General features: G+C 36.4%; 1 protein-coding gene across 1 annotated transcript in view; it reads left to right on the top strand.

Moving 5' to 3' along the window:
- The window catches only part of LOC134537689 (myosin heavy chain, non-muscle), a 160,856-nt gene that overhangs the window by 123,006 nt on the left and 12,294 nt on the right, over positions 1-25,556 (top strand). Inside the window, exons 13-23 of the mRNA XM_063378406.1 lie at positions 475-544; positions 634-794; positions 1,982-2,159; positions 5,343-5,612; positions 6,819-7,325; positions 8,521-8,676; positions 10,182-10,310; positions 11,853-12,164; positions 13,152-13,385; positions 14,820-15,005; positions 16,369-16,563. Of these exons, the coding sequence (XP_063234476.1) occupies positions 475-544; positions 634-794; positions 1,982-2,159; positions 5,343-5,612; positions 6,819-7,325; positions 8,521-8,676; positions 10,182-10,310; positions 11,853-12,164; positions 13,152-13,385; positions 14,820-15,005; positions 16,369-16,563 (2,398 nt within the window). The remainder of the gene's footprint in view (positions 1-474; positions 545-633; positions 795-1,981; positions 2,160-5,342; positions 5,613-6,818; positions 7,326-8,520; positions 8,677-10,181; positions 10,311-11,852; positions 12,165-13,151; positions 13,386-14,819; positions 15,006-16,368; positions 16,564-25,556) is intronic.

Genomic DNA, 25,556 nt, shown 5'->3' with positions numbered 1-25,556 from the left:
ACCGTGTGCATGAAGTGAAAAATTTGCAGGAGCATTGGAGCACTAAGGTAGATATGGGTTGTCATATCACATGCCTCTTTGCACAAGGAGTTGTGTTGGCTTTTAAAAGTTTTTTTAAAAATCTTAAGCGGGCTTCTAATGACCTAAAACCTGAGGCTTTGCATGCTGTTCTCCAAGCCTCTTATCTTAAAAAGAGTTAAATTCTAGCTATCTTGAATTAAATTTTTTTTTTTAATTAAATAGAAGTATAGCTATCTGGTCCACTTAACCAATACAATTAAAAATCAGTATTTTAAAAATTTTATGATTATAAGTGTTTTTTTATTACTGACTGTTGGAAATTGTGTCCTTGATTTGGACTGGTATGTAATTTTTGCTAGTTTAAGATGCTTATATAATTAACCAATATTATGAAAGCAACAGTGCTATTCTTTGAAATAATAATGATTTATGTTCGTAATTTTTTTCTTAAAGGTACGAATTGCTGACACCAAACGTCATCCCTAAAGGTTTCATGGATGGAAAGAAGGCTTGTGAAAACATGGTATGTAACTTTTGACTGATTTCCCAAGATTTTACTTTTTAAACCTTTGCAAAAGTTCCTAAAATGTAACATGCTCTGCCTTTTTCCAGATCCACGCCTTGGAATTAGATCCAAACTTGTACCGCGTTGGTCAGTCAAAGATATTCTTCCGTGCTGGCGTTTTAGCACATTTGGAGGAAGAACGTGACTACAAGATCACTGATCTAATCGTGAACTTCCAAGCTTTCTGCCGAGGCTACCTTGCGAGAAGGTATTTATAAACGGATCATAGCATGACCAATAACTAAACACAGTGCTGCCAAAATTATGGATTATCCATCATTGTTATCGATTTAGATGAGTTATGGTACTACAAAGTGTTATTAATTTACTATGGAAAAATTAACTTTTAACACTTACCAGTTTTTTGAACAGTAAATTAAGTTTGTGTAGTTAGAGAATAAATCTTTAAGTACTTATTAATAATATAAATCATCAAACTTATTTTACAGTTTTAAAAATTTATTGGTTTTCAATCTTGTGAAAATGTTAAATTATTAAATAGACGAATTAGCTCATCAATGTTAAGAGGATTAAGTTTTAAGTAATTTTTTAGAGTCTAGTACTTGGCATAAAATGTATCATGTTTGTTTTACGCGTGTTCTATGGCTGTGTTCCAAATAGGTAAACATGCGTTCTCACGTACTCGCTCTCGGAAGTGACGTCACGAGAGTGTTGTTCCATATAGTCGAGTGCGAGCACGAGAACGAGTGCGTATATTGAGTGCGTTCGAATGCATGCTCGTTGCGTACTCTCGTAACCATTGTTTGTTTACGTTTACGTCTGGACTATTGATCTAAACAATGGCAAATGAACAATGCACGTTTCATTTAAGTACCTGTTCGTAATTAAACAACACGCAATGTCTTCATGTGATCTGTAAGACGTGGAACAAATATGCATCAAAAATTAACAAGTATCATACCGGTAAATAGCGCGGAAATTGACCCGGAGGTACAGGTTAGGTTAGTTAATTTTAACATGATGAAACATAAACATACATACATGCATTTAGGTGATGGATAAACCAACGTACATGTCTTAATGAAGCTGTTAGCATTGTACATTGTTGTAGGAAACCTCATACACAAATAATACCTTAACCTATCACATGGGTGTGTTTACTTTGGAGTATGGTTGTGTTCCAAATGGCGAGCACGCATGGAGCATGCACTTTGCACGCAAGGAATTGTGGGTGTGAGTATGAGCACGAGTGCAAGTGCGAGTGCGGATTATTTGGAACACAGCCTATGTCATGCACAAATGTGATTACTGACGGGTTTGCCCAGAAGTTGGCAGCACTATACATCGCTCTCGAGTTCAGCTGAATGCTGTATGTTAGTAAAGTACAGAGTTGAAAGTGCGGCAGACGGTCATGTTGTGTTGACTGTTGCACAGGAACTACCACAAGCGCACCCAGCAGCTCAACGCCATCCGCATCATCCAGCGCAACTGTGCTGCGTACTTGAAGCTGCGCAACTGGCAGTGGTGGCGGCTGTACACGAAGGTCAAGCCCTTGCTCGAAGTCACCAAGCAAGAGGAGAAGCTGGTGCAGAAGGAGGACGAGTTGAAGCAGGTGAGAGTTCCCACTGGTCGTCAGCACTGTCGCCAACTTGCTGGGATGAGTGCAGTTTTGGTCAGTCCAGAACTAACAGCAAATACCGATACCTTCTAATGCTGAGTTCTATACTTAATGTTCTTCTTTTACAGTTGTGTATTATTTTTTTTTTTGTATGGATTGGTCCTTTCTTATTGTATGTATAGGCTGAAACATTATTTATATTGATATAGTTATTGAGAAAACAAAATGAAATAGTTAATAGTTCTTCAGATTGATGAATGTTTACGAAGTGTTGTGGTAAATACTGTTCATAATTAAATTCATCAGTTTTAAACAGCAGAAAGGAAAACATATTTTTTAATGTGGCATCATGGTGGTTTTTGGATTGAGCCACTTGAAAACATTTGTGATGAAAGCTAAAAAAAATATATAGCAGAAGAAGGTTTCAAACTTATTTGTTTCTGAAGGCATGTTTTAGTAATTTTTTTGGTGCAGTTTATCTTTATGGTTGGGGACAATGGGACAATGATGTATGAGTAATCAGATCACCAAGGTGATCAGTGTTTTATTTCTGGCATCCTGAACCACAAATTAAATTTTTTTGCAGGCAGGCAAAGTACAGTAAAACCCTGTTAAGAAGTTTTTCAAGGGACTGGATGCTTAAAACTTCTTAACAGGGAAAACTTCTTGAAAGGGAAAAGTAATTTCCAACGTAAAAATTGATTTTACTCAAATGACGTGTATTGTATTCATACAAAAATACACTTACTATCATTGGTATGCTGGAATAACGGAATAATGGAATAACTAATGACATAGGTATTTTTTATCAGTAAATTGAATTATTAAAACTGTATTTAATTTAATAAGCACATTAAAATTAGTATTATCAAAACACTAGCAAAAAAAGCAATAACTAACATTTATTGTTTTTAAAATTATACGCAAATAATTCAAAGAAAGTAATAAATGGTGGTATATGGTTTACTTTGTTTTCGTCACGTGACTTTAATTGGAAAATTGGTGTACTGATGGAACAGCCTCTAGTCCCTGAGAATGCAAGCAGGTGATTGGTCGTGCGGCGTGCGGCACAGGTTTCGAAGATCGTTGGCGTTTCTCATTCGTCAGTTAAGCCACGAATGGGGAAAATGTTCTGCAGGTGGAACAGCTTCTCAGTCCAAACAAACGCAGGCATATGATTCGTCGAAATACACACAAGTAACAGCGTGTGGCGTGCGGCGCAGGTTTCGACGATCGTGCGCGTTTCTCATTCGTCACTCCAAATGGCGCTCATATTACAGTGTGTGGCGTGTGGCGCAGGTTTTTCGACGATCTTGTTCTGTTCAAATTAACTACCGTATTGGCCCGAATATAAGGCGACCTGCAGTTTCAGGAGGCCAAACAAATGTAAAAATAATTTTGGTAGAAATTAATGTGAAAATTCATTAGACATACGTTTTGTGTTGATAAATCCCTTTTGCATTAATGTATACCGCATTTAACTTTCCGTTTCACTTAAGCTGCGTATTACTATTTAGTAGTATGTTAAACGCAATAAAGCAAACAAAGAATGCAGCTTGCCGGAACAAAACAAGTGGCTAGCTGCCATAGTGAAGCATACGGCCATGAATAACTTCGGTGACGTGACCGCGAATATTTGTCCATATTACTCTCTGACAGAGAGTCTCTGTCCTATGAATTTTAAAGAATATTCTATGCTATGAATTTTAAAGAATATTCTATGATAATTATGTTTGAAAGACTTTTACATAAATAAAGAGTGGATTACTGTGAAATTATTAAAATAGCTTTTGAAGCAACATACCAAATTCCTGTGAATATTGCGTCTTTGTGCGTGTTCGGCAATGTTCGTTTTACAACAAAAAAATATTGTGGAAAGACAGTTGGCAGCCGTGAATTTCCAAACATTACATCCGAAAAGTTCTTAACATTTTCTGTTTGTAAGCATAAGCAATCGTTCTGAAAATAGCTGTGATATTTTAGTACAAATATTTCCGTTAAAAATCTGAAATTAAATTACCGTAAATGTTCACACGTGATTGTACAAAAAGTACAAATTTGAATTGTGTAATAAAAGGTTGCCATTTTGAGATGCTTCAACATTCACATTTTTACTCAAGAACAAATATTTTAATTTTCATCTTTAAACAATTGTGAATTACTGCAATATTGGGTGGATTTATCGTTTTCCCCGTGTGAGGTAACGATGATTAAGTTAATATAAAAAATCGTGAACATGTTTAACAATGTTTTTACTGTACCTTTCAGCTTGGAACTAATGTTAGCGGTGCTGACATCTTGGGTGCGAAAATAAGGCGTCTTCCAATTTTCGCATCTCTCGTTTATGTAAAAATGGCCGCCTTATATTTGGACCAATACGGTATTAAACGTTTAGAAATAGGTAAATTTTTAAAATTAACCTTAAAAATTGTTCAAAAGCTTAAAGATAAACAATATTATTTTATTTTTTACCCACAAATGCTGAACGTTATATGCGGGAAGCATATATAAAGACAAACGTTATGAAAGGGAAATATTAACAAAGGGATATATGGAAGTGATCAAGGGAATAATTTTTTGAACTTAATAAATGGGAAAACGTGTTACGCGGGAACGTCTTAAGCGAGTTTTACTGTAGCTGTATTTTCCAGGGGTGATCCAGTTTACTTCAGTAACACATTCTGTTAGCCGCTCCATCCACATAAGAAGAATCATTTTATAATTTCCTTACGACTTGAGACCTTGATGTCGAAAAAAAAGTTAAACCACAATTCAATGATTGGTTCATTATTTCGTGCATTCATTGATTCATGCAATCATTGATTCGGTAATTGTATCATTGATTAGTCATTAATTTTATCATTAATTGGTCCTTGTTTCATTGATTGACATATTCATTGAACCATTAATCGATTCATGAATTCATTCATTGATTAATTCATTCATTGATTCACTCATTGTATCATTGATTTGAGTGAGCCATTGTTTCATTGATTGATCCATTAATTCATTATACATATGTTTAGTCATTGATTAATTCATTCATTGATTCCTTCATTGTATCATTGATTGAGTGAGCCATTGTTTCATTGATTGATCCATTAATTCGTTATACGTATGTTTAATTGTTGACCGTGACCAATGCGACGGAGCGCGTGTGTGCCCGGGCCGCCACAGGTGAAGGAGAAGCTGGAGTCGCAGCAGCGCCTGTCGCTGGAGTCGGACCGCCGGCTGCAGCAGGCGCTGGAGGAGAAGTCCACGCTGCAGGAGCAGCTGCAGGCGGAGCTGGAGCTGTGCGCGGAGGCGGAGGAGATGCGGGCGCGGCTGGCGGCCAGGAAGCAGGAGCTGGAGGAGATCCTGCACGACCTGGAGGCGCGCATCGAGGAGGAGGAGGAGCGCTCCAACGTGCTCGCAGGCGAGAAGAAGAAGCTGCAGCTCAACATACAGGTATAGGGGCACTGTCCGGTCCTTGATCAGTATATCTGTGCAGCTCACAGATCAAAAACCAAGATTAACAAAAATAAAAATGATTAATTTATCTGATGTTACCATTGTGTTAAATGAGTTTCATTTGGAATTAACGTTAATCTGTTTCGTATAATTTACCAGTCCAATTTTTCCCTCTTCCTTTAACCCAGCAGAGATACACGTAGCCTATGTGGCCTTAGTTCATTTCATTGTATGTGGATAGCTCTGAAGTATGTTTTTTCCTAAAAATTTTGTTACTTTATTGTGATGTTTATCACTTTATTTTACTCTTGTCACGTGAAAATTTGACCGATGCCTCCGGCTGCAAGTATGAAAATTATAATTTGTACATTGAAAGTTCTTAATCAGAATCCTATGGTTAGGCATATTCTGTAATCCGGCACTTGTTCAGCCCCTTGTGTTCAGATTCTTTCACGTGGATTCTGGCTGTTGATCTTGGCCGTTGGGATGCATTTCTGCGTTGTCTGCATTTTTATTTCAGTAAGAGTTTATTGTTTTTTATTTATAGCGGGTTACTTTCCACATTTCAGGGGTACATTCATTTTGTATTCCCGCCAAAACTGTATTTTGTTTTTTGATAATTCGGCAGTAATTGCTGATCTGCCATAGCCATCGTCCTGAATTTTCTGGATTAAAGACTTTTCTTTGTACTTAACTTATTACATTTTTTTGAATGTACATTATTGGAACTGTTTTTTTAATAATAATTGACAAGTGGTACAGTAGTGTCTCAGTTGACGAAGTTAGTGTTTGTGCCAGGGCAACCTCATATAAGCTACATCTGTGATGACACGGATGCACATAATGAGAAAATCATCTTGTTTTTCAGTTAGTCTAGAGGTATAAGATTACATTTTTCCAGCTTTTCTTCATTGTAGATTATTTCATGTCGCTTCGTTATTCGCTCTATGAGTAAATTTCATCTTTTGAGGTTAACTGTTTTAGGTTCTTGTCAATATGTATCACTTTCCAGGTCCTAGGGCAATTGTTGAAACAATATTTCGCAGGTAATGGCGTGTAGGGCAGGCTCTGATAATAAAGACACCCCGGTAATTGTGTCCGGATGCAATGACTGTAAGACGGCTTTCTAGGTCCTAATATTTCGCAGGTGATGGCGTGTAGGGCAGGCCTGGTAATTGTGTCGGGATGCAATGGCGTGCGCAGGACCTGGAGGAGCAGCTGGAGGAGGAGGAGGCGGCCCGCCAGAAGCTGCAGCTGGAGAAGGTGCAGTGCGACGCCAAGGTGAAGAAGCTGGAGGAGGACCTGGCGCTGACGGAGGACACCAACCAGAAGCTGGCCAAGGAGAAGAAGGTGCTGGAGGAGCGGTCGGCGGACCTGTCGCAGGCGCTCGCCGAGGAGGAGGAGAAGGCCAAGCACCTGCTGAAGCTCAAGGCCAAGCACGAGGCGACCATCGCCGACCTGGAGGAGCGGCTCATCAAGGACCAGCAGGCGCGGCAGGAGGCGGAGCGCAGCAAGCGCAAGCTGGAGACGGAGGTGGGGGACCTGCGCGAGCAGCTGAGCGAGCGGCGCGCCCAGGTGGAGGAGCTGCAGCTGCAGCTGGGCAAGCGGGACGAGGAGATGGCCCAGGCGCTGCTCCGCATCGACGAGGAGGGTGCCGGCAAGGCCGCCACCCACAAGGCCCTGCGGGAGCTCGAGTCACAGCTGTCCGAGGTAACCTGCTTTCGTGCCTTCGTTAAAGTGTCCAGCACAAATATTAAATCCATCATACGCTCTGCTTTTACATTGCCGAGAACATCCAGGAAGGCTGTCTTGATCCCATTGCTTAAGTAAAGGCAATTGAGATATTAAAATCTTATAGTGCATTATTTATAGAACAGATTCCCTTGATGTGCTACATTGTGAATGGTTAAAACAGAGCTTGACTGATTTGCAATTTTTTGTTTTTTTTTGTTTTTGTGACTCTAGTTAATCAGCTTGCATAGAGTTTGTTTTTGGATTATCTTCTCGTGTTGACCATTAGCAGAAGCTGTAAATGCTTGGATTTTTTACTGCTACTAGATCAATACCTGAATATAATGCTATGATTTTTCAAAAACCGTGGAAACTAATAGGGTGTTTGCATTATAATTGGAAACTTGTATCTTCCTATTCAGAACAGACGAGTTGAAAAAACTACGTGCTGTTGATTACGACCTTCTAAACCTTCACTTAGTTTAAAAAAATATTTATGCTCAGCCTGTAAACTGCGTCACTTAATGGCACTTTAGTCCAGGGTTTCCGGCACCTCTGCACAGGCATGACATACAGAATGAAGGAGAGGATGCGATTGGAGTTTGTCAAGAGTGGATATCACCACATTCTTTGCTTATGAACAGAAACCTTTTTTTGACAATTTTTTTTTTTTAGCTGAGGCTTGGTGTTTCAAAAGATACCATGTAAATATCGCTCTAATAACGAAAGTGGCACCACAAAAGGTCTAGTAAATATGGAATAAATACATTTAATAATTCAAATAATTTTCTGTTGCTTGAGTTGTAATTTCTAATTCATAAAGTCTTTTTCCTAAACTCATATCAAAAGTTTGGGGTCGCAATATATTCAGTCTCGTGTTATTTTTTTCAGGTAAACACGTAATAGAATTTTATGAGACTGTAAATATTTGACTTAAATATAAAATGACAGTGATTTCAGATATAAAATGTTTCTTGCAGTCAATTAAAAACAATTATGTGTATTTTGATAAGTTATATAAATATTGTTTAATGTCATGAAAGATAAAAAGATTGTTATGACTTGAAATCTTTTAAAAACGAGATGACAATTTTTTTTTTATCCTCCCCATTGGCACTGTTTCTGTTTTCCAAAAATTTTAGCATTTACAACTAAAATGGTTTTTGACACACAGCTCCAGGAAGACCTGGAAGCGGAGAAGGTTGCCAGGCAGAAGGCAGAGAAGCAGAAGCGGGACTTGAACGAGGAACTGGAAGCCCTGAAGAACGAGCTGCTGGACTCGCTGGATACGACTGCAGCCCAGCAGGAGCTTCGCACCAAGAGAGAGCAGGTACTCGCGCGTTGTAGTGCACGGATTTCACAATGGTAGACGTGCCATCAGATGTTGTGTTAGAGGTCGTTTGAATTATTAACTCAATTTAGCTGTGTTCAAGCAGGATATTTGGCACTTGGACATTGAGAATCAAGAAAATTGTAGTAAAATAATATAATTTTCCATCTCATTTTTAATTTTTTTAATTTTTTAATTTTATCTACATGTTTGAATGAGTAACATTTCTAATTCATTTTCTGTTTAGAAAAGAAAGTAAAACGGGTCAAAAGTACTGCACATTTGGGAAATCATAAGCAATGAAATACTCTCTTGACAGTCATTGAATAATTTTGAAATGTCTGTGAACTCTGTAAATGGCACCCTAGCAAAATAATAAGCACTTAATACATAATTTTTAAGGATTATTATATTATGATTAATCATCTTTAAATTTTGGTGCTTAGTACATTTTTTTTTGCTTGGAACAAAATATTTCATGTCCTAAAGATGCAACAAGTATCTAAGTAAGTTAGGGTAGTAAACATATTTGAAATGAGGCTTTTGTTTTCATAAGAGTAACATGGCATTGCTAGCAAAATTTTTCGTCGAGAAAGTTCATTAGATTCGCACAAAAAAAATCATTCTCAGCTAAACTATGATTATCATTACTAGGGCTGTGTGGGTTTGGTTTTCATTGGTGGTGCGTATTTACATCAAGAAACTTGGTTCTTGGTTCCTGTTTAAAAGCGATACTAAATATGAATGAGGTTAACAGGGTCATTATTTAGTAATTAAATAGGTCTGTGCATATATCAGTACTTAAGTTAAATTAAATACAAATATCAAATTATTTGCGAATACAAATATAAAATTTGAATAGTATGAAAGAGAATAAGAATTCCACTAAATTATTTTTTTCGTATCATGTAACAACTCCTGGAAAATTAAAAAAATAATACTAAAGTGAAAGGTTGGTTAATTTCTGTCAGCTACAATAATTGTATGGATAAAGGGATTTTAAAAAATATTTAAATCATTAAATAATTTTTTTAATAACTGCGCAGATAACCTGAATTAACCTTGCCAACTTAATTTAACCAAACAACCAAACTTTCACTTCAATTCCTATTAGCTTTATTTTCCGCAACCTGCTACTCTAAATATTGATCCAGAAAATTTTTTTTAACCACAAAATATAATTAAATCCATTGCAATATATTTTATGGAAAATGTGAATTTGTTTTTAAAATGCTGTATTCCCAAATTGGTGGTTGAAGTGTGTGAGGTGAGATGAGATGGGGGGTATGGAGCAGCGGTGGAAATAATTGATTGGGGGAATGGAAGCACCCAGAGAAAACCCACAGGTCACCGCAACGTCCACCGCATTTCCCAGTTGTGAAAATCCGGGTTGAACCCCGCCGGGAATCTAACCTTTGATTGCCTCGGTGGGAGGTGAGTCTTCTGGCCGCTCAGTATTTTTTGGTAAATCGTGAATTAATGTGAACACATTATGTGCTTGGCAGGAGCTGGCAACTCTGAAGAAGACACTTGAAGAAGAGGCCGGAGCACACGAACTGTCGTTGACAGAGACAAGGCATAAGTACAGCCAGGAGCTTGCTATTATCAATGAACAGTTGGATTCACTCAAGAAGGTAAGGCTTACTGCTGAATTTAGCAGCAATACTGTTACTGAAGTGATTATTTATTTTAAGTAGTAAGTGTAGTAATTATTTATTTAACTTAAGTAATTATCTATGTAGATAATAAATATAATAATTATGTGTTCACAAGGCTGTGAAAAGCAAACATTTTATATGTTAGTTTGGTAATTTTTAAACTAATTTGGAGGTTATTAAATAGTGGAAGACCGTCCAATTCTGAGTGTTGTAAACTAAAAATGGTCACATAGTTGAGATGTACTTATATCTTGAGTTTTTATACTTCAAATTGACATACATTAGAGGTCATCTTATAATCGAAGTGATCTTACAGTCAAGGTTAGACTTAAAATCAAGGTCTTACTTTTGAGATCATATTGTGTTCATTGGGGTTTTTTTAAAACTAGATCATATTACAATGTAAATAATTACATCATTGTCAGATTACTTTCATTGTCATAGTACATACATTCATTGACATTACATTCATTTTCATTTACGTTCATGGTCAGATATCATTCATAGCCATTTTATGTTTCATTGTCATGTCACTTAATATGTTTTATTATGCATTATCCTAAATTAAATTTTTGTAAGTTTTGAGCATGGTACCTTACTCAGTGATTTCATAAAAAAATAATTAATGTAGTTCTATAATTTAACTTTCATTTAAATTAATGACGAGAACGTGTACCATTTATTGTAAATGTAAATGAATAATTTTCTTAAAATTAGTATTTGACATACTAGATACACTTTCCAGTACATCTACTTTGTTACGACTTATCTCAAATAAAATGAGAGTTACGGGCGATATGTACTCATTCTATAGCTAAAATCAAATTAACACTTATTAAAATTACTATTAAATCCACCTTCATTGAATGTATTCTTATTCAAATCCATATATTTAAATAATATTGTAATTCATGACCACTTAATTATTAGCTTCAAAGTATTTGCACAGCCTCAGTTGTAATGTTGCTAGTTGCAAGCAGTATTCTGAAAGAATGCTTGATGCAGTGTAACCCTTAAGCTGTATTGTTTCGAAATGGTCAAGTTTTTTTAAAATTATTACAGTTTTAATAAGTAAATCAGGGTGTCTACTGGAACCGAAAATCACATGAGTCATGAAAAAAGTCCCTAAATAAAACAAAATGCATTGCTGGATGTCATAACTCTTTAGTTTTCAGTTGTGCGTTAATTACAAAGTGTTAAAAGATTGTCCACTTACAATCGTGTGAAAATCATCCGTGGAGAGGTTTTTGGCTTTGTAACTTGAAAGTTTGGAATTGTGGACGCATTTTTGTGTCGTGTTTAGTTTTGTATGATAAAGATACAAAATGACCTTTTGATAAAAAACAGTTGCAAGAAAATTTTACTAAAAAGTGCTGAAAAAGTTGTTGAAATTGTTTCCCTGGGTATTTGTAGGCATCCTGTGACACGCAAATGTACTTGTTTGGTGGTTGTTATATCTCCAGTTGTCCCTGACGGAATGTGTTTGATTGAATGTGCGCGTGGTGACTCCGGCCGCAGAGCAAGGCGGCGCTGGAGAAGGCGAAGCAGCAGCTGGAGGCGGAGAGCGCGGACCTGGCGACGGAGCTGCGGGCGGCGGGCGCCGGCCGGCAGGAGTCGGAGCGCCGGCGCAAGCAGGCGGAGGCCCAGCTCGCAGAGCTGCAGGGCAAGCTGGCGGAGGCGGAGCAGGCGCGGAGCGACCTGGCGGAGAGGGTGCTCAAGCTGCAGCAGGAGGCCGACGCCGTGGGCTCCCAGCTGGAGGAGGCCGAGCTCCGGGCGTCCGCCGCCGTCAAGAATGCCGCCACCGTCGAGAGCCAGCTGTCAGAGATGCAGGTGCTGCTCCCGTCGCCGAGCTCTTCGAAAACCTTATTAACAAGGCTTACATTACACTAGACAGATAAGTCAGATTCGAAACGGTTTGAACTTATTGAGCAGTTGGGCTTTCGGCCTTCTGATTGGCTTGAACGCGCCTGGTTTTGTCGAGCGAAACCCGACATGTGGAGCTTCCAGCCGGAAGATCTTCGGAACCGTTGGACTGTGGGAATTTCCACAGGCGGAACTGTCTCTTGTTTAGCCTGAAGGCCTAACTGCTGTGCGTACATATGGGGCGGCCCCTTTAGTGGTGGGTCTTCAAAGGAGTTCCACTTAAATTATGTTACAGAAATAGCAGAAAAAACTAGTGATACAGTAAATTGTGAGTGGTAACGGTAATACGTCATTGAAGTAGACAGAATAGAATCAATTCCAAAAATCTCTTTGGATGACATGGTGGTCTTTGTCGGAAGTAGCAAATACACTGCATTCACATTCGCAGAACAACTCCATTTGAAGTGATTTTTGATGTTTTGTTGTGTTTTTTACTTGCCTGGTTTCGTTTGTGTCCTGTCTATTTTAATGTCTTTGCTATTGTCACTATAGATATAACATTATTTTAGAAAATAAATTCATCTGTTGTTTGCAAAATCAACTTTGTAGTCTTAGGGAGATTCACATCTCATTTTCCTCTTATAATGTGGATTATGAAACTGAGAACCAGAACTCTTGAATCTGAACCCAATTTAGAAGTTAGTAACGTAACAGACAAATAACATGTTTTCGACTTTGTCTGGATGGGTTGTATTGAAACACTACAGTGTATTTCCATGGTTTTAAAGATACAAAATGACCTTTTGATAAAAACAGTCGCAAGAAAATTTTACTAAAGAGTGCTGAAAAAGTTGTGAAATTGGTTCCATCGGTATACGTGAATGTAGTTTGTTGGTCGGTGGTTGTGTCTGGAGTCGGACCGCTGACGGAACGTTTGGGCGGCGTGTCTTGCAGGCGCAGGTGGAGGAGGAGACCCGGCAGAAGCTGGCGCTGAGCTCGCGGCTGCGCCAGGTGGAGAGCGAGAAGGAGGGCCTGCAGGAGCAGCTGGAGGAGGAGGAGGAGGCGAAGAGGAACCTGGAGAAGCAGATGGCGATGCTCACCGTCCAGCTGGCCGAGGCCAAGAAGAGGGCGGACGAGGAGACCGAGCAGGTGGCCCAGCTCGACGAGCTGCGCAAGAAGATGGCCAAGGTGAGGAGGGGCTGTTTCGTGTGCTGTGGTGTGGTCAGTGGCGTAGCCAGGATTTGTGTATGGGGGGTGTTAAGAAGCATGTCGCCCCCAACCCCCCCTCCGTATTACAAGCGGGGGTCCAGTTGTCTTCCCCCGGGAAAAGTTGGATTTTAAGGTGCTATTTTAACAGTTTTCGGTACTTAAATTTAAATATTGTAATGGTAAAAATTTTATTAATTTTAATATGAAATTTGTTTGAGTGATGAATAAGAAATGAATTAATGATTTGGTGCTAAGGGGGGGAGGGGGGGTTTGAACCCCTAAAACCCCCCCCTCCTGGCTACGCCCCTGGGTGTGGTCCACAGTAAAACCTCATATAATTACCTCACTATAAAGGATTTCTCTCTTTAAAGTACATATATATTTTTAGGTCCTGCAATATGTTTTAACATTTAGTAGTTGTTCAGTATAAAGTACTTTCATTATTAAATACAAAAAAAAAGTGTTTTTTTTTTTTTTTCCAAGTATGTTGTGTTGAGATTTCACTGTGGACCATGCCACAAATGGCCAGTTGCACTCTTTTTTTCAACGGCTAAATATCATACTTCAAACTAATGAGTCGCACACACCTGTGAATAAATCTTAAATTTATAACATCATCATCATCATCAGCTGTTTTCAGTCTTTGGCCCGGTCAACCTAGTAAGCCAGTGACTGATTTTTAAAACCTACTCTAGAAAATAAAAGTGAGAAGCCGGATGGATAAAACTGGAAAACGACCTAAGCTACGTTTAGGGACATAGAAAAAATTTTAATAATGTATTATTATTCTGAAGAGTGTGAAGCGAAAAATTATAATTTTTTTAAACTTAGTATTTAAAAGAAAAATAAAGAGCCCAACCTTTTCATCCAAGAAGAATTACCACGAAACACTGTATATATTATAAAAATGGTACATATAAATAATATTTTTCAATTTTTCTTTGAGAATACCATGCCTTCATAACAGTGTATGCTGACAACTTATCCTACATATATGCACACAAAGATTGCTATTACACGAGATTATAACTTATGTTTTTTTTATTGAAAGATTCTTTAGGTGGGTCATCACTGATCTAGACAGTGCGTGCAGGCTCATTTGCCGATGAAACTGTCAGTGATATGTGTTCATGACAGCAAGTTGTCAGGATTATAGAAATTTTATATGCAGTTAATGTTTGATATTTCATTATAAGTATGTTAAAATATGTTGTCTCTCATATAACTACTTAACATTTTATATTTCAAGTTTTCTGAATAGCAATATATTTAATGTTGTTCATTCTAAATATGTTCTTAAAAATATATTATTAAAAGTCCAATAGTTGAATTCATCTTGGATTAGGGTGTTTGCAGGTTTGTTTGTGTTATTTTTGTGTTGAAGTTTATTAAAAATGTAAATTGTTTGACCAGGACATAGAAGCGTTGCAGCGGCAAGTGGAGGAACTGCAAGCGGCCAACGACAGGCTGGACAAGTCCAAGAAGAAGCTCCAGGCGGAGCTGGAGGACACGAACATAGACCTGGAGGCTCAGCGGGCCAAGGTCCTGGAGCTGGAGAAGAAGCAGCGGAACTTCGACAAGTTTCTGGCGGAGGAGAAGGTGCGTTTGCTGGTGGCTGTTCCTGTGCCTGTTTAATCCTGGTGGCTGGGTGGCTACAGACAGAGAAAAAGAAAATGAACTACCAAGGGCATTAAAATGTCTTAGGGAAACCTTGAATCCTCATGGAATCACACAAGTGAATTGGGAAGTTTTGGGTTATTAATGATGAACGTGAAATTGTGATTAGGAAGACTAAAAGAACCAAATGGCTATATAATTCGGCACGGTTAACACCTTCATCTATATCTGCAGTATTGTTGCGTATTTGAGGAACAACCATGTGCCATGAGTTTGACACTATAGTTGGACATGAGCATCATCTGCTAATTAATTTTCTCACAACTTATTCTGGTTTATGCTCGTCAATTGCAGTTTGACCTTTTTCAGCTCACTGTAAACTTGTGTATTACATTGCTTTCTGTTTTATATTGCATGCAAACTGAGCCAAAGAAAGAAACTCGGAGAAATAGTTAACAAGTTGAAAAATTTCTAAAAATATTTAAAGAAACGTTAAAAGCACCACAATATATTATTCAATTCTGTAGCCACTCTGACCTGTGATGTAGTTTTTAAAATTAAGTTTGTAAGAGAAGTAGGTTTTACGAGCATATGTTGTGTTATTAACACTTAGTTGTTTAATGTGTCATCTCTCTTGTGGGAGACTTTTAAAATTTAAAACATAAGAGGACTTATGATAATATTGGTATACATTCTTGTAAAAGTCAAGATTTTTCATCATGTCCCAAAACATTTTATGTTGTGATTTTTCTTCATCAAAATACCACCATTGGTGATTTTTGTACCTTTTATGAGGGACAAGATAATATATGAATTGCGATAAAAGGATAAAACCAAAAAACACCGAAAGAGCACGTCACCAAAATTCATGTTAATACACCACAAGGCAACAAAATGCAATTAACATCATGTGACTGAGCAACATTTTCAAATCAAAACTTAACTCTAATGACAAATACCTATATATTAAAAATTTTAAATTTTGTAACTGTTACTATTAGTTACTCATTTTCATATTATGATGTTAGAACATTTTTCAAACACAAAAATTCCGAAAAGATTTATTTTATTTGTTCCGAAAAATGTAGACATGCTTGTTACAAATCGTTATATTGAAAAAAAGTTAATTGTGTATCAGTTGAAATGATAATTTTTTTTGGAGAAAGTAGTGCAGTGGAAAATTTAAGGATCATATTTGTTCCGTAAAATGCTAACAAACAGATTTCATGAAAAATAAAAACATTAACACCAAAATGAAATCGGCCTGAAAATGAAATCCTGAAATGATGTCCGGCTGGTCGCGGGGTGGGCTCCGCGGAAGTGAGACCGCGCCGTGTGTCGACAGGCCGTGGCGGAGCAGATAGCCCAGGAGCGGGACGCCGCGGAGAAGGAGGCCCGGGAGAAGGAGACGCGGGTGCTGTCGCTGACCCGGGAGCTGGACGAGATGGGCGACAAGGTGGAGGAGCTGGAGAGGAGCAAGCGGCAGCTGCAGGCCGAGCTGGACGAGCTGGTCAACAACCAGGGCACCGCGGACAAGAACGTGAGTACCCGCGCTTACCGCCAAGTCAAATCAAACAGTGAATAATGTTTGTCGACAAAGCCGTATTAAAATTAACTAATAAATTCAGAAATGAGTGATGTAAAGAAAATAATTTTTTAATGATTACACTGAAAGAAATTTTAGAATATTTTACAAGGAAAATCCTTGGAAACCCTGTTGCCAAAGATATTACTTGTAAAACTACAAGGCAGAGCTTTGTACCGTGTGCGATTTTGCAAGGCTCTGCCTTGTAGTTTTGCAAGAAATATCCTTGGCAACAGGGTTTCCAAGAATTTCCCTTGTAAAAGTACAAATTTTTTTTTAGAGTGTATCTATTGGATTAAATAATTATCTTTATGATGTTATTTAAACTAACACACAGATAAGAACTTAAGGAAATAGCAAATATGAGTACCTAACATTAACTAAAAAAATTATTTTGAAAATCAATAGCAATAGTCCCAACATTACTTACATAAATAATAATATATTTAGTTTGTGAAATTAATTTTTAATATCCTGGCACACTAACATTATTTATGCACTCACATTTAAACTGCATGTTTCGTAGGACCAATTAATGTAAGGTTTTTCATGTTTCAAGTTTCATAATTCGCGCGAAACTTCACATTATACAAAGCTTAAAATGAAGCAATAACACTTCCTGGTGAAGTCGAATTGAAATATTAAATAATCTTTGCACAGGCCTAACACATTCCGAGTCAAGCTGTTAGTGCTTGAGTTTTACTGTCGGACTGACTGACGAATTCTCACTCATTTAAGCCTCCAATAAGTTGTGCCTTAACTTGGCAAATATAATTTTCGATATGAAGGGTGGCAAAATTGTGCTCCTTTTAGTTTAGTATTATTGATTTTCATCATCATCATCTTTGTGTAAAGAATTTATTTCTCCAGATATTATATGGATTTGACCATCATCTCTAATGTACTCAGATTTGCTTTAGCCTTTTTTTGTATTTGCGGTCATCATATGGTTGAAAAGATAATAGGACTCGTGATATTTTGTATATCTGGAAAAAAATAGTTAAAATTCTCTTTTATTCTTTTACCAGATTAAGACTTACAAATTTGGTAGGTATGCATGCGTACTCGGTTTGCCTGGTAGCAGAATGGCGGGTTGGAGGTAGTGACCAGTTAGGTGGGTTTGGGCTGCTTCGTCAGCGCCCAGTGCGGTTGCTCAGGGCAACTGGAGACGCAGGTGTGTTTGCCATGGCGGAAGACGTGGGCTCTCTTGCCCATTTGCCACGGCCAGCCCATGTGTTCAGGAAGAGAGGGGCTGACGGCTTAGTGACCAAAGGCGTGCATGGCACGTTGCACGTCTATGGTACTCGGTTAAGAAGCTTTTGATTCTATGTACCGTATTTTATCGCATAATCGCCACACATTTTTATACTAAAATCAAGTTTGAAAAGTAGTGAGACTATATTATGTCCCCACATTCTATATGGGTATCAACGTTGCCAAAGATAGTGATGCTAACTAATGCTTGCTACATTATTATAAGTGGTACACAGCGGTGGAGAAGAGAAACAGATAAAGATTATAATATTTGAAAATATCTTTAAAAGAAAGTTTTTCACATCGGACAACTTCGTATTTCTGTTCATTAAATAAGTAAGTGGTAATATCCGAATGAATAATAGATTTCAACTTTAAAATACATTGTTTTATGTGCAACATGTTACATGCAAAAAATTAACATTTATGTTACTGAGAAAATGGTGGAACTGAAACCTTTGACTGTATAGGATGGAATATTGTATTGTGTGGGTACAGCTTAAACAGTTTTTACGGTAGTGGTAATTGCTGTATTTTTTCATTGTAACAATCAAACTGCCTAACACTAACTTGAAAACTGGTTTCTGTTGCATGTTACTTTATCCATTGCATGGTGCTTTATCCTGCCATATTTACTACCTACACAAAGTGCTTGTAATCTAACAGTGAGACCACAAACACCATGGGACATTCAAGAAAGATTTTTTAGTTTCTAAATTTTGAAGCCCCAAAATAACAGTGCAACGTTTATGCAATATAAAACGTTACAGGGTTTTGCTTTATCACACTGCGTGTATTACCATCATAGAAAATTATGTTGTTCCCATGATTATAATATGAAGGAAAGGTAATAACAACATTATGAATAGGGTTGTGCGAATGTTCGGTATACCGATACCGAAATCGAAATTTTGCTACTTTCATTTTCGATTTCGGTAAGAATTTCATCTGTCGAAGTTCGTTTTTAGCGAAATATTTCGAGCCAAACGAAAGTTCAATAGCTTACCGAAGTTCGTTTGTTCTAGTTGAAAAAGAAATCGTAATTTAATAAAAATGTACAGTATAATACCGGTACGATAACGTTCCTTATTATAAAGTATATTTCACTTAACGAATTTTTTTTAAGTCCCCGCCAAAAATCGTATCTTCGCCATGCAAAACGGTTTCAGTTTAAAGTATCATTTTCACTATAACGTATAAATTCTACTAGTAGCGTGGCATTACTACACCAAAATTTACTTAAACTGGTAAATAAATTTCCAGCTAAATGATTAATGTAATAGAACAAAGATACACAAATACCAACGCAACGTATTTTCTAACCTCTAAATTCTCAAAACAAAGTTAACAAACAGTTGCGCGCACAACCATAGATTATACCGTACGTAGTATGCGACGTGAGCAACACAACACCATTCGATACATCGAAACACGGAGGTTTGAGAGAAGTATTAATTATTTAGACAAAAGTGTTACGCTACGCTAAAAATACTGTTTGATGTCTGTGCCGGGATTGTTTATTGTTATTGTTGAGTTTATTTTCAGGTTACGTTATTTAAACACCGCATTGTATTTGTGCTACATATGAATGATCCTGGAGATAAAAAGAAACGAAAGCAATTCACGCTTAAGGAAAAAGTGGATATACTCAGAGAACTAGACACGGGGAAAAAAGCAAGTCGCAGTTGCGAATACATATGGCATTGCGGCTCTCCTGTAGCTATTTTTTTTATATATTTTTTTATCTTTGTAATGATATGTATGCATGTTTCAGTGCTAAGTACAAAAACTTGAGGTACCTGTAAGTACTTAGCACTGAGATTCTACTGTAATGTCTTTATATGATTTGATTGTTATTACTAATAATGTAATAACATATGAAAATCATATAAAGACATTAATTAGAAAAAAGATTTCCATTAAGATTAATTTACGTGGTGATGAAAAAAACTCACGTTAATGAAAATACGGTAAAATCATAATTTGAACAAACATGGCAGATAAAGTAAACAAAAATTCAACCGTGATTACAGTAGGCCTAGGTATCAAAAAATCATGCAATATTTGACAAATTACCTGATTCATTTGCTTTCAAACAGTAGTGTAGGTACTATATTCGTAAAACATACATTCCAGAACTGTTAGTACACTATTTAGTATTTACCGTATACACATAAACAAAGAACGTACCTACTTTTATTCGCGCACAGCCAAACAAAAACATTGTCGTCTGCTTTATTTAAATTTTACATACTCTGACTGGCATATAAAATCCTCATAATATACAGCCAATTAGACAAAAAGGTCAACAAGTCACTGCATGTAATGACCACTTGGCAGCAACCATTTGTTATGTTTTGTTTTGACCATGTCCATTGCCTAGTTTACAGCTTCCTGAGCTAGCCATGTGTGACAGTGGTGCAAGATGGTGGCCGTTCCGCAGTATTCACGTATTTTTTCATCAGTACCATGCACGTGATAAATATATTATCATAGACTGCGACATTACGACTGTAAAGGAAATAGTCTGTGCGCTGAAAGATCTGGATTGATTCTTGAAATTTACGAGTGACATGTGGCTTTGTTGTGTGGTCTAGGGCGGATGTTGATTTTATTAAATAGTAATATTTATATATACATCAAAAGGTACCAAAATGATTTATGTAATAGAATTTATTACTGAAGAGCAAATTTTGGGGCACTTTTTTTCTTTGTTAATTAAAAAATTTCGCTTAACTTTCGTTAAGAATATATTTATCTCATAGAAAAATTCATTTTCGTTTCACTTTCGCGAAACTTGATAAATTTTCTTTCACTTTCATTTCGTGTGGATAAAGTCACTTTCGCACATCCCTAATTATGAATTAAAAAGATATACTAGTATTGTGGCAGGTCGATTATTGGTTACTTCGGGTCTCATTTGCTTCTGGCTTTAACTCACCGACACACATTTTCCATGTTAATTTTCACTGAAAATATCCTTAGGTTTGAATGAATATATATAAAAAACAATAAGTACATCACACTGTGGTCTGAATGGAAACAACAAACAGTGCTGTGCAAATGTGCTGTACAGTAGAAACAGTGTATCATGTGCTTCTAGCAGTGCTGAGATGTACCACTGAGTAATAATGACATGACGCAGTTAAGCTAAGGAACCAAACAGTACTTACTTTTCAGACACGCCTCGTATAACTCCACCAGACCAAGGCAAATACCTAACCAGAGATCCAGAATCCTGCCTAAAACGTTCCTGTCCTTCCCCTTACATTCCCCCTACCTAATTCCCTCTCTTTCAACATTCCCTTTCTTCTACAGTGTACTCTGGTGGTGTCAGAACCTCGGACCATTGCAGTAAACGGTCAAGAATGATTAAAGAAACCCTTACAATTAGAATGATTTAAGCATCCTATATAAGTGAAAAGAGTTACTATAAAACAAGCAAAATAGGTAATGTGGTTTATGAGGTATTTGTTAAGACTATTTTATTTTGTGTTATGAAATGGTCAGAGGAAAAATGAATGTTAAACTGCATGCAAGTATGAATAATTCAATTAAAAAGTAGTTATAAAAATCATCAAATTGTATGACCTAGATGATTAGTAAGCACTTCTAGTACTAGTGTGTAAAATTGACTGTGTCATGTTATAATAGATGTTTAGATTTGTAGTTTACTGATTATGGATTTTTGGTTATTAAAAGATATACTTAGGGACCCCAAAAAAAGGTAGATATAACTGATCAAAAATGGTGTAAATAAGAAGTGTTGTAAAATTTGGTGTAGAAAAAAGTAATGTTAGTTCTAAATTTCAATACCAATTTTTTGTTTTAATACAACTTCTTAGACATAGACATACACCATTGCAGTTTGCACTGTTTTTCATGGGAAAAAAAAATCATGAATGCAAGAAGAGAATAAAAAAATAGAACATAAATCCACAGAGAACAAGCTTAAATCAGCTGATATCTAACAGATAAATCCAAGGATGAACCTAAACAGGTATTATGGACAACACAGCTCAGACAAACACATTCAAAAGTAAATATCAGACAGCACAAGAACTCTCCGAAAGAATTAGTCATGTTTTCCAAATTGTTTAATCATGCACACACTGTGTAAGTTCTAAATGAACAGATTCTTTCGATCAACATTGTAGTTGAAGAAAATAATACTCTGTTAATTTGTTACCAAACTTTGTTTCTTGTGTTACAATTCTATGATGTACCGTGTGATGCTTTGAGAAACGGTGTCGGTGAACATGTAGAAAATGGTCGTATTTCATTCCATGATTCGGGTTTTCACAAAAGTTTAAAAACCTTTGAATTTTGTCGTATATTATGAATATCGTGCTTCTCCATTTTTTTTGGGGTTCCTAGCTGTACTCCCTTTGGCATGTTAAAACACGTGTTTTTCTTCTGTGTGCCCATCTCTCTTGGCTCTGGTCAGGCGGAGGTAAGCTTCCTTTTCTTTTTGTTTTCTGCTTCTTTGTATGCTTGTGTTTGTAATGTAAATCAATGTATGTAAGTTTTTAGTTTAGTTTGGTTATGACTTGAGTTTGATGCATGGCTTTTTAAAAAATTTTTACTTAATTACTATTACTATGTTTTTTGTTTGCTTGGATTCAAAAATCATCAAAATATTGCCTTTTTGGTTTTGTTTATGAATGTGAGAAGCAAACTGCATTTTTTGGGGGAGGTGCTAAAGTAATGTGAAAATATTGTTTAAGCCAAGAAGTAGTTAAAGGTTAATATGGTATGTCCATGTGCATCATTATTAACAATACGACTTTGATAGTACGTGAAAAGATGTCATCTTTTTAAATCTATCTTGTCTTCAAAATGCCAAGCGTTTGATTCATATACCAACATATTATTGCAAAGGTGACCGTTTTCATGTTTTTAATTTATACTCTTAAAATTATATTCATTTAGTAGTTTAAACTATTAACTAATTTTTTTTTTGCATCAGCATTCTTTGTTTTAGATTTTAAATTTAATCTATCCACAGATAAAAAAATTAATTAGTAATTATATTAAAATTTTTATGAACAAATCTGCTCTAGCTTACATATTTTATTTAGCATTAAATTGAGTCTGTAGCTGTAAAGCTGACTTTTTTTTTAAAATTTCATTGGAATTATTTTATTAACTTGAAAACAAATTGCTGTGTTTATCTTTTTCCAATTATTATCACTATTAATTATTTGAATGTAAACCTAGTTGTGTTGGAGCCAATAGTATAGTGTATCTTATGTTTATCCGTAGGCTTGGAAATAATTAAAATATATATATATATATATATAAAATTAAGTACTTGTAGTGAGTCTTAAAGAATGTGTCGCACATGTGTCAATTAGAAGAAAATGAGCATTTGAGTCTATGGCTTTGGATGAACACAGTAGGTGCTTAGTCATGCAAAATAACATTTTTGGCTTGAATTCTAGATTTTGGTGTGTGTGTCATTCATGGTTGCATGTGCTGAAGACTGTTATTTCCCAAGGTGGATTTTTGTCCCCATCAAGTTGCTGGCAAGCAATCGGTTTAAAGAGTTGTGTAGCACTCAATGTAGGGGTAAACTATAAGGATAAAAGAAGGGAGCTGAATCTTAATAATTTTTATGGTAATTTGATCCAAGTGGTCAAATGTTAAAGAAAACCATTACATTGTTCTGATAGTTGACTGACAACCTTTATGAAGATATTTTTATATAGAAATAGAGTTAACTAAATCAACACATTTTTTAAAATTTTTTAAAAAAAATATTGTGACTAACAAGTAATATTTAGAAAACAGTTGCTTCTGATCCAGGTTGTTTATAATGAGGTTCGTACTATATACATGCTAATGCAGCTTTCTGAGTAATTAATGACTTACAAAATTATATATATATATATATGCACACCCACACACACATACATTTACACATGCACACACCCACATATATACACACATACACACACACACATTATACTGTGTACTAATGGTTAAATGTTAATATGTGCAAAATTGAAACTGTTATTATTTTCAACTGCTGGCCAAAAATACTTTAAATATCATTAAGTAGATAGATAGTCTGATGAAGTTGTTTGCACACAACGGCAGGCAACATTGACTCAGGCCCCGTAAACACTCCGATGATAAAAATATTTGTTCAAGTGGAGGTATCATCATGGTCCACTGTAACTTGGTCCACTTGCACTTACATCTGATGAGCTTTAAGAGAGTGCTGGTAGTGAAATGTGACGTGGTGGTTATGATAAAGCGACGCGATCCCCGTACTCATCAGGCGTTCATGGAGGCACGTCTTTCTCCAGCTTTTTGTCGTCAGTGCATTTCTCATGGCTGTTGTGTCTAGAACGGTGTTTATTTCAACAAGTTGATAATCTTGTCAAACAGACCTCATTATTTTTCTCTATTTTTTGGATGTTTTTGTTGAGGAATGTGAATTTTGTAAAATACTAAGCCTTTGCTTTCTTTTTTGTTAAAAATTTCTCTGTTTAATCCACATGTCGTCATAAAAAAAAAGATTTTTTTTTTAGCCTAATATAAACAATATTTTTATGCATATTAAATATATTTATCTTAATGCTGTATATCAGAATATCTTGTGTGTTGGTGGCTCTGAGCAGTAATGTTAAAGGTTTGTGTATTTCAAAGTCTGTGACATGGTCTAATGGTCGCTGGCCATGTAGTGCTACAACATTTGGAGTACCGTAAAATGAGGTGAATAGGATCAATGTGGTGTATAGGATCAAAACTTCATTGTAAGATGAAAAAAATTGGGACATGAATAATAATGGCAACAGAAAATAATTACAATTAGTTAGTGTTTATGCTTTGTTTACATGACATTTGAAGTGTATGAATGTTTTGCATGTTCGCAGCACTTCACACAACAGCCATCTGAAATTTGAGGTTAAGTCAATCAAGTTTGTGAGTGTACGAAAACTTCATGTGTAGTATATATGACGAGTTATAACTTTGTATTTGTATTTGGATATATTATTCAGGTATGTATTTAGATTTATTTGATGTTAACATTTCTATTTTAGTGATGAAATAAATGATTTTGGAACTAATTTTATATTTCTATTGCATTGTGTTTTAGACTTGGAGGTGAATAGGATCACTACAAGTTTGAAATGCCCCGTGAGTATATTCCAAATCCAGGAGGAAAGGTGTATCGTGAACCAGATCTTGATGTCATTCAAAGAGCAAGAAAGGATGTGTATAACCATGGAGTAAGAATTAGACAAGCAAGTAAGAAGTATGGAATTCCCTACACTGTTCTGCAGAGACACTTGAAGGGTAAAGTTAAACACATTGGTGGTCAGACTGTGTTAAGCGAACATGAAGAAAAATTGCTTGTTGAAAAACTCTTAGTATGTGCAGAATGGGGATATCCTTTAGACTTGTATGGTTTGCAGCTTATCGTTAAAAGTTATTTAGAAAATACCTGTGGAAGCAGGTAAAAGTGTCCAGTGTCCGATACCAGTATCAGATGAAGATTATGAACCAGAAGTACCAGAAGAAGCATACTCTGAGAACACACAAGATGTTGCCTTTCCAGAAAAAAGAAACAACACTGCAGATGACAGCTCTGATGACAGCTTTTCCGATGGTTCCATTGAAAGTCAAGAGCTTGAGGAATCAAAAGTGACACAGTTTGGAAGGACATTTAACAACATAGAGCC

Source organism: Bacillus rossius, chromosome 12 (genome assembly GCF_032445375.1).
Source record: "Bacillus rossius redtenbacheri isolate Brsri chromosome 12, Brsri_v3, whole genome shotgun sequence".
NCBI classification, from domain to species: domain Eukaryota; kingdom Metazoa; phylum Arthropoda; class Insecta; order Phasmatodea; family Bacillidae; genus Bacillus; species Bacillus rossius.
Note: the sequence above shows the minus strand (reverse complement) of the source record. Positions and strands in the feature narration are given on the sequence as shown.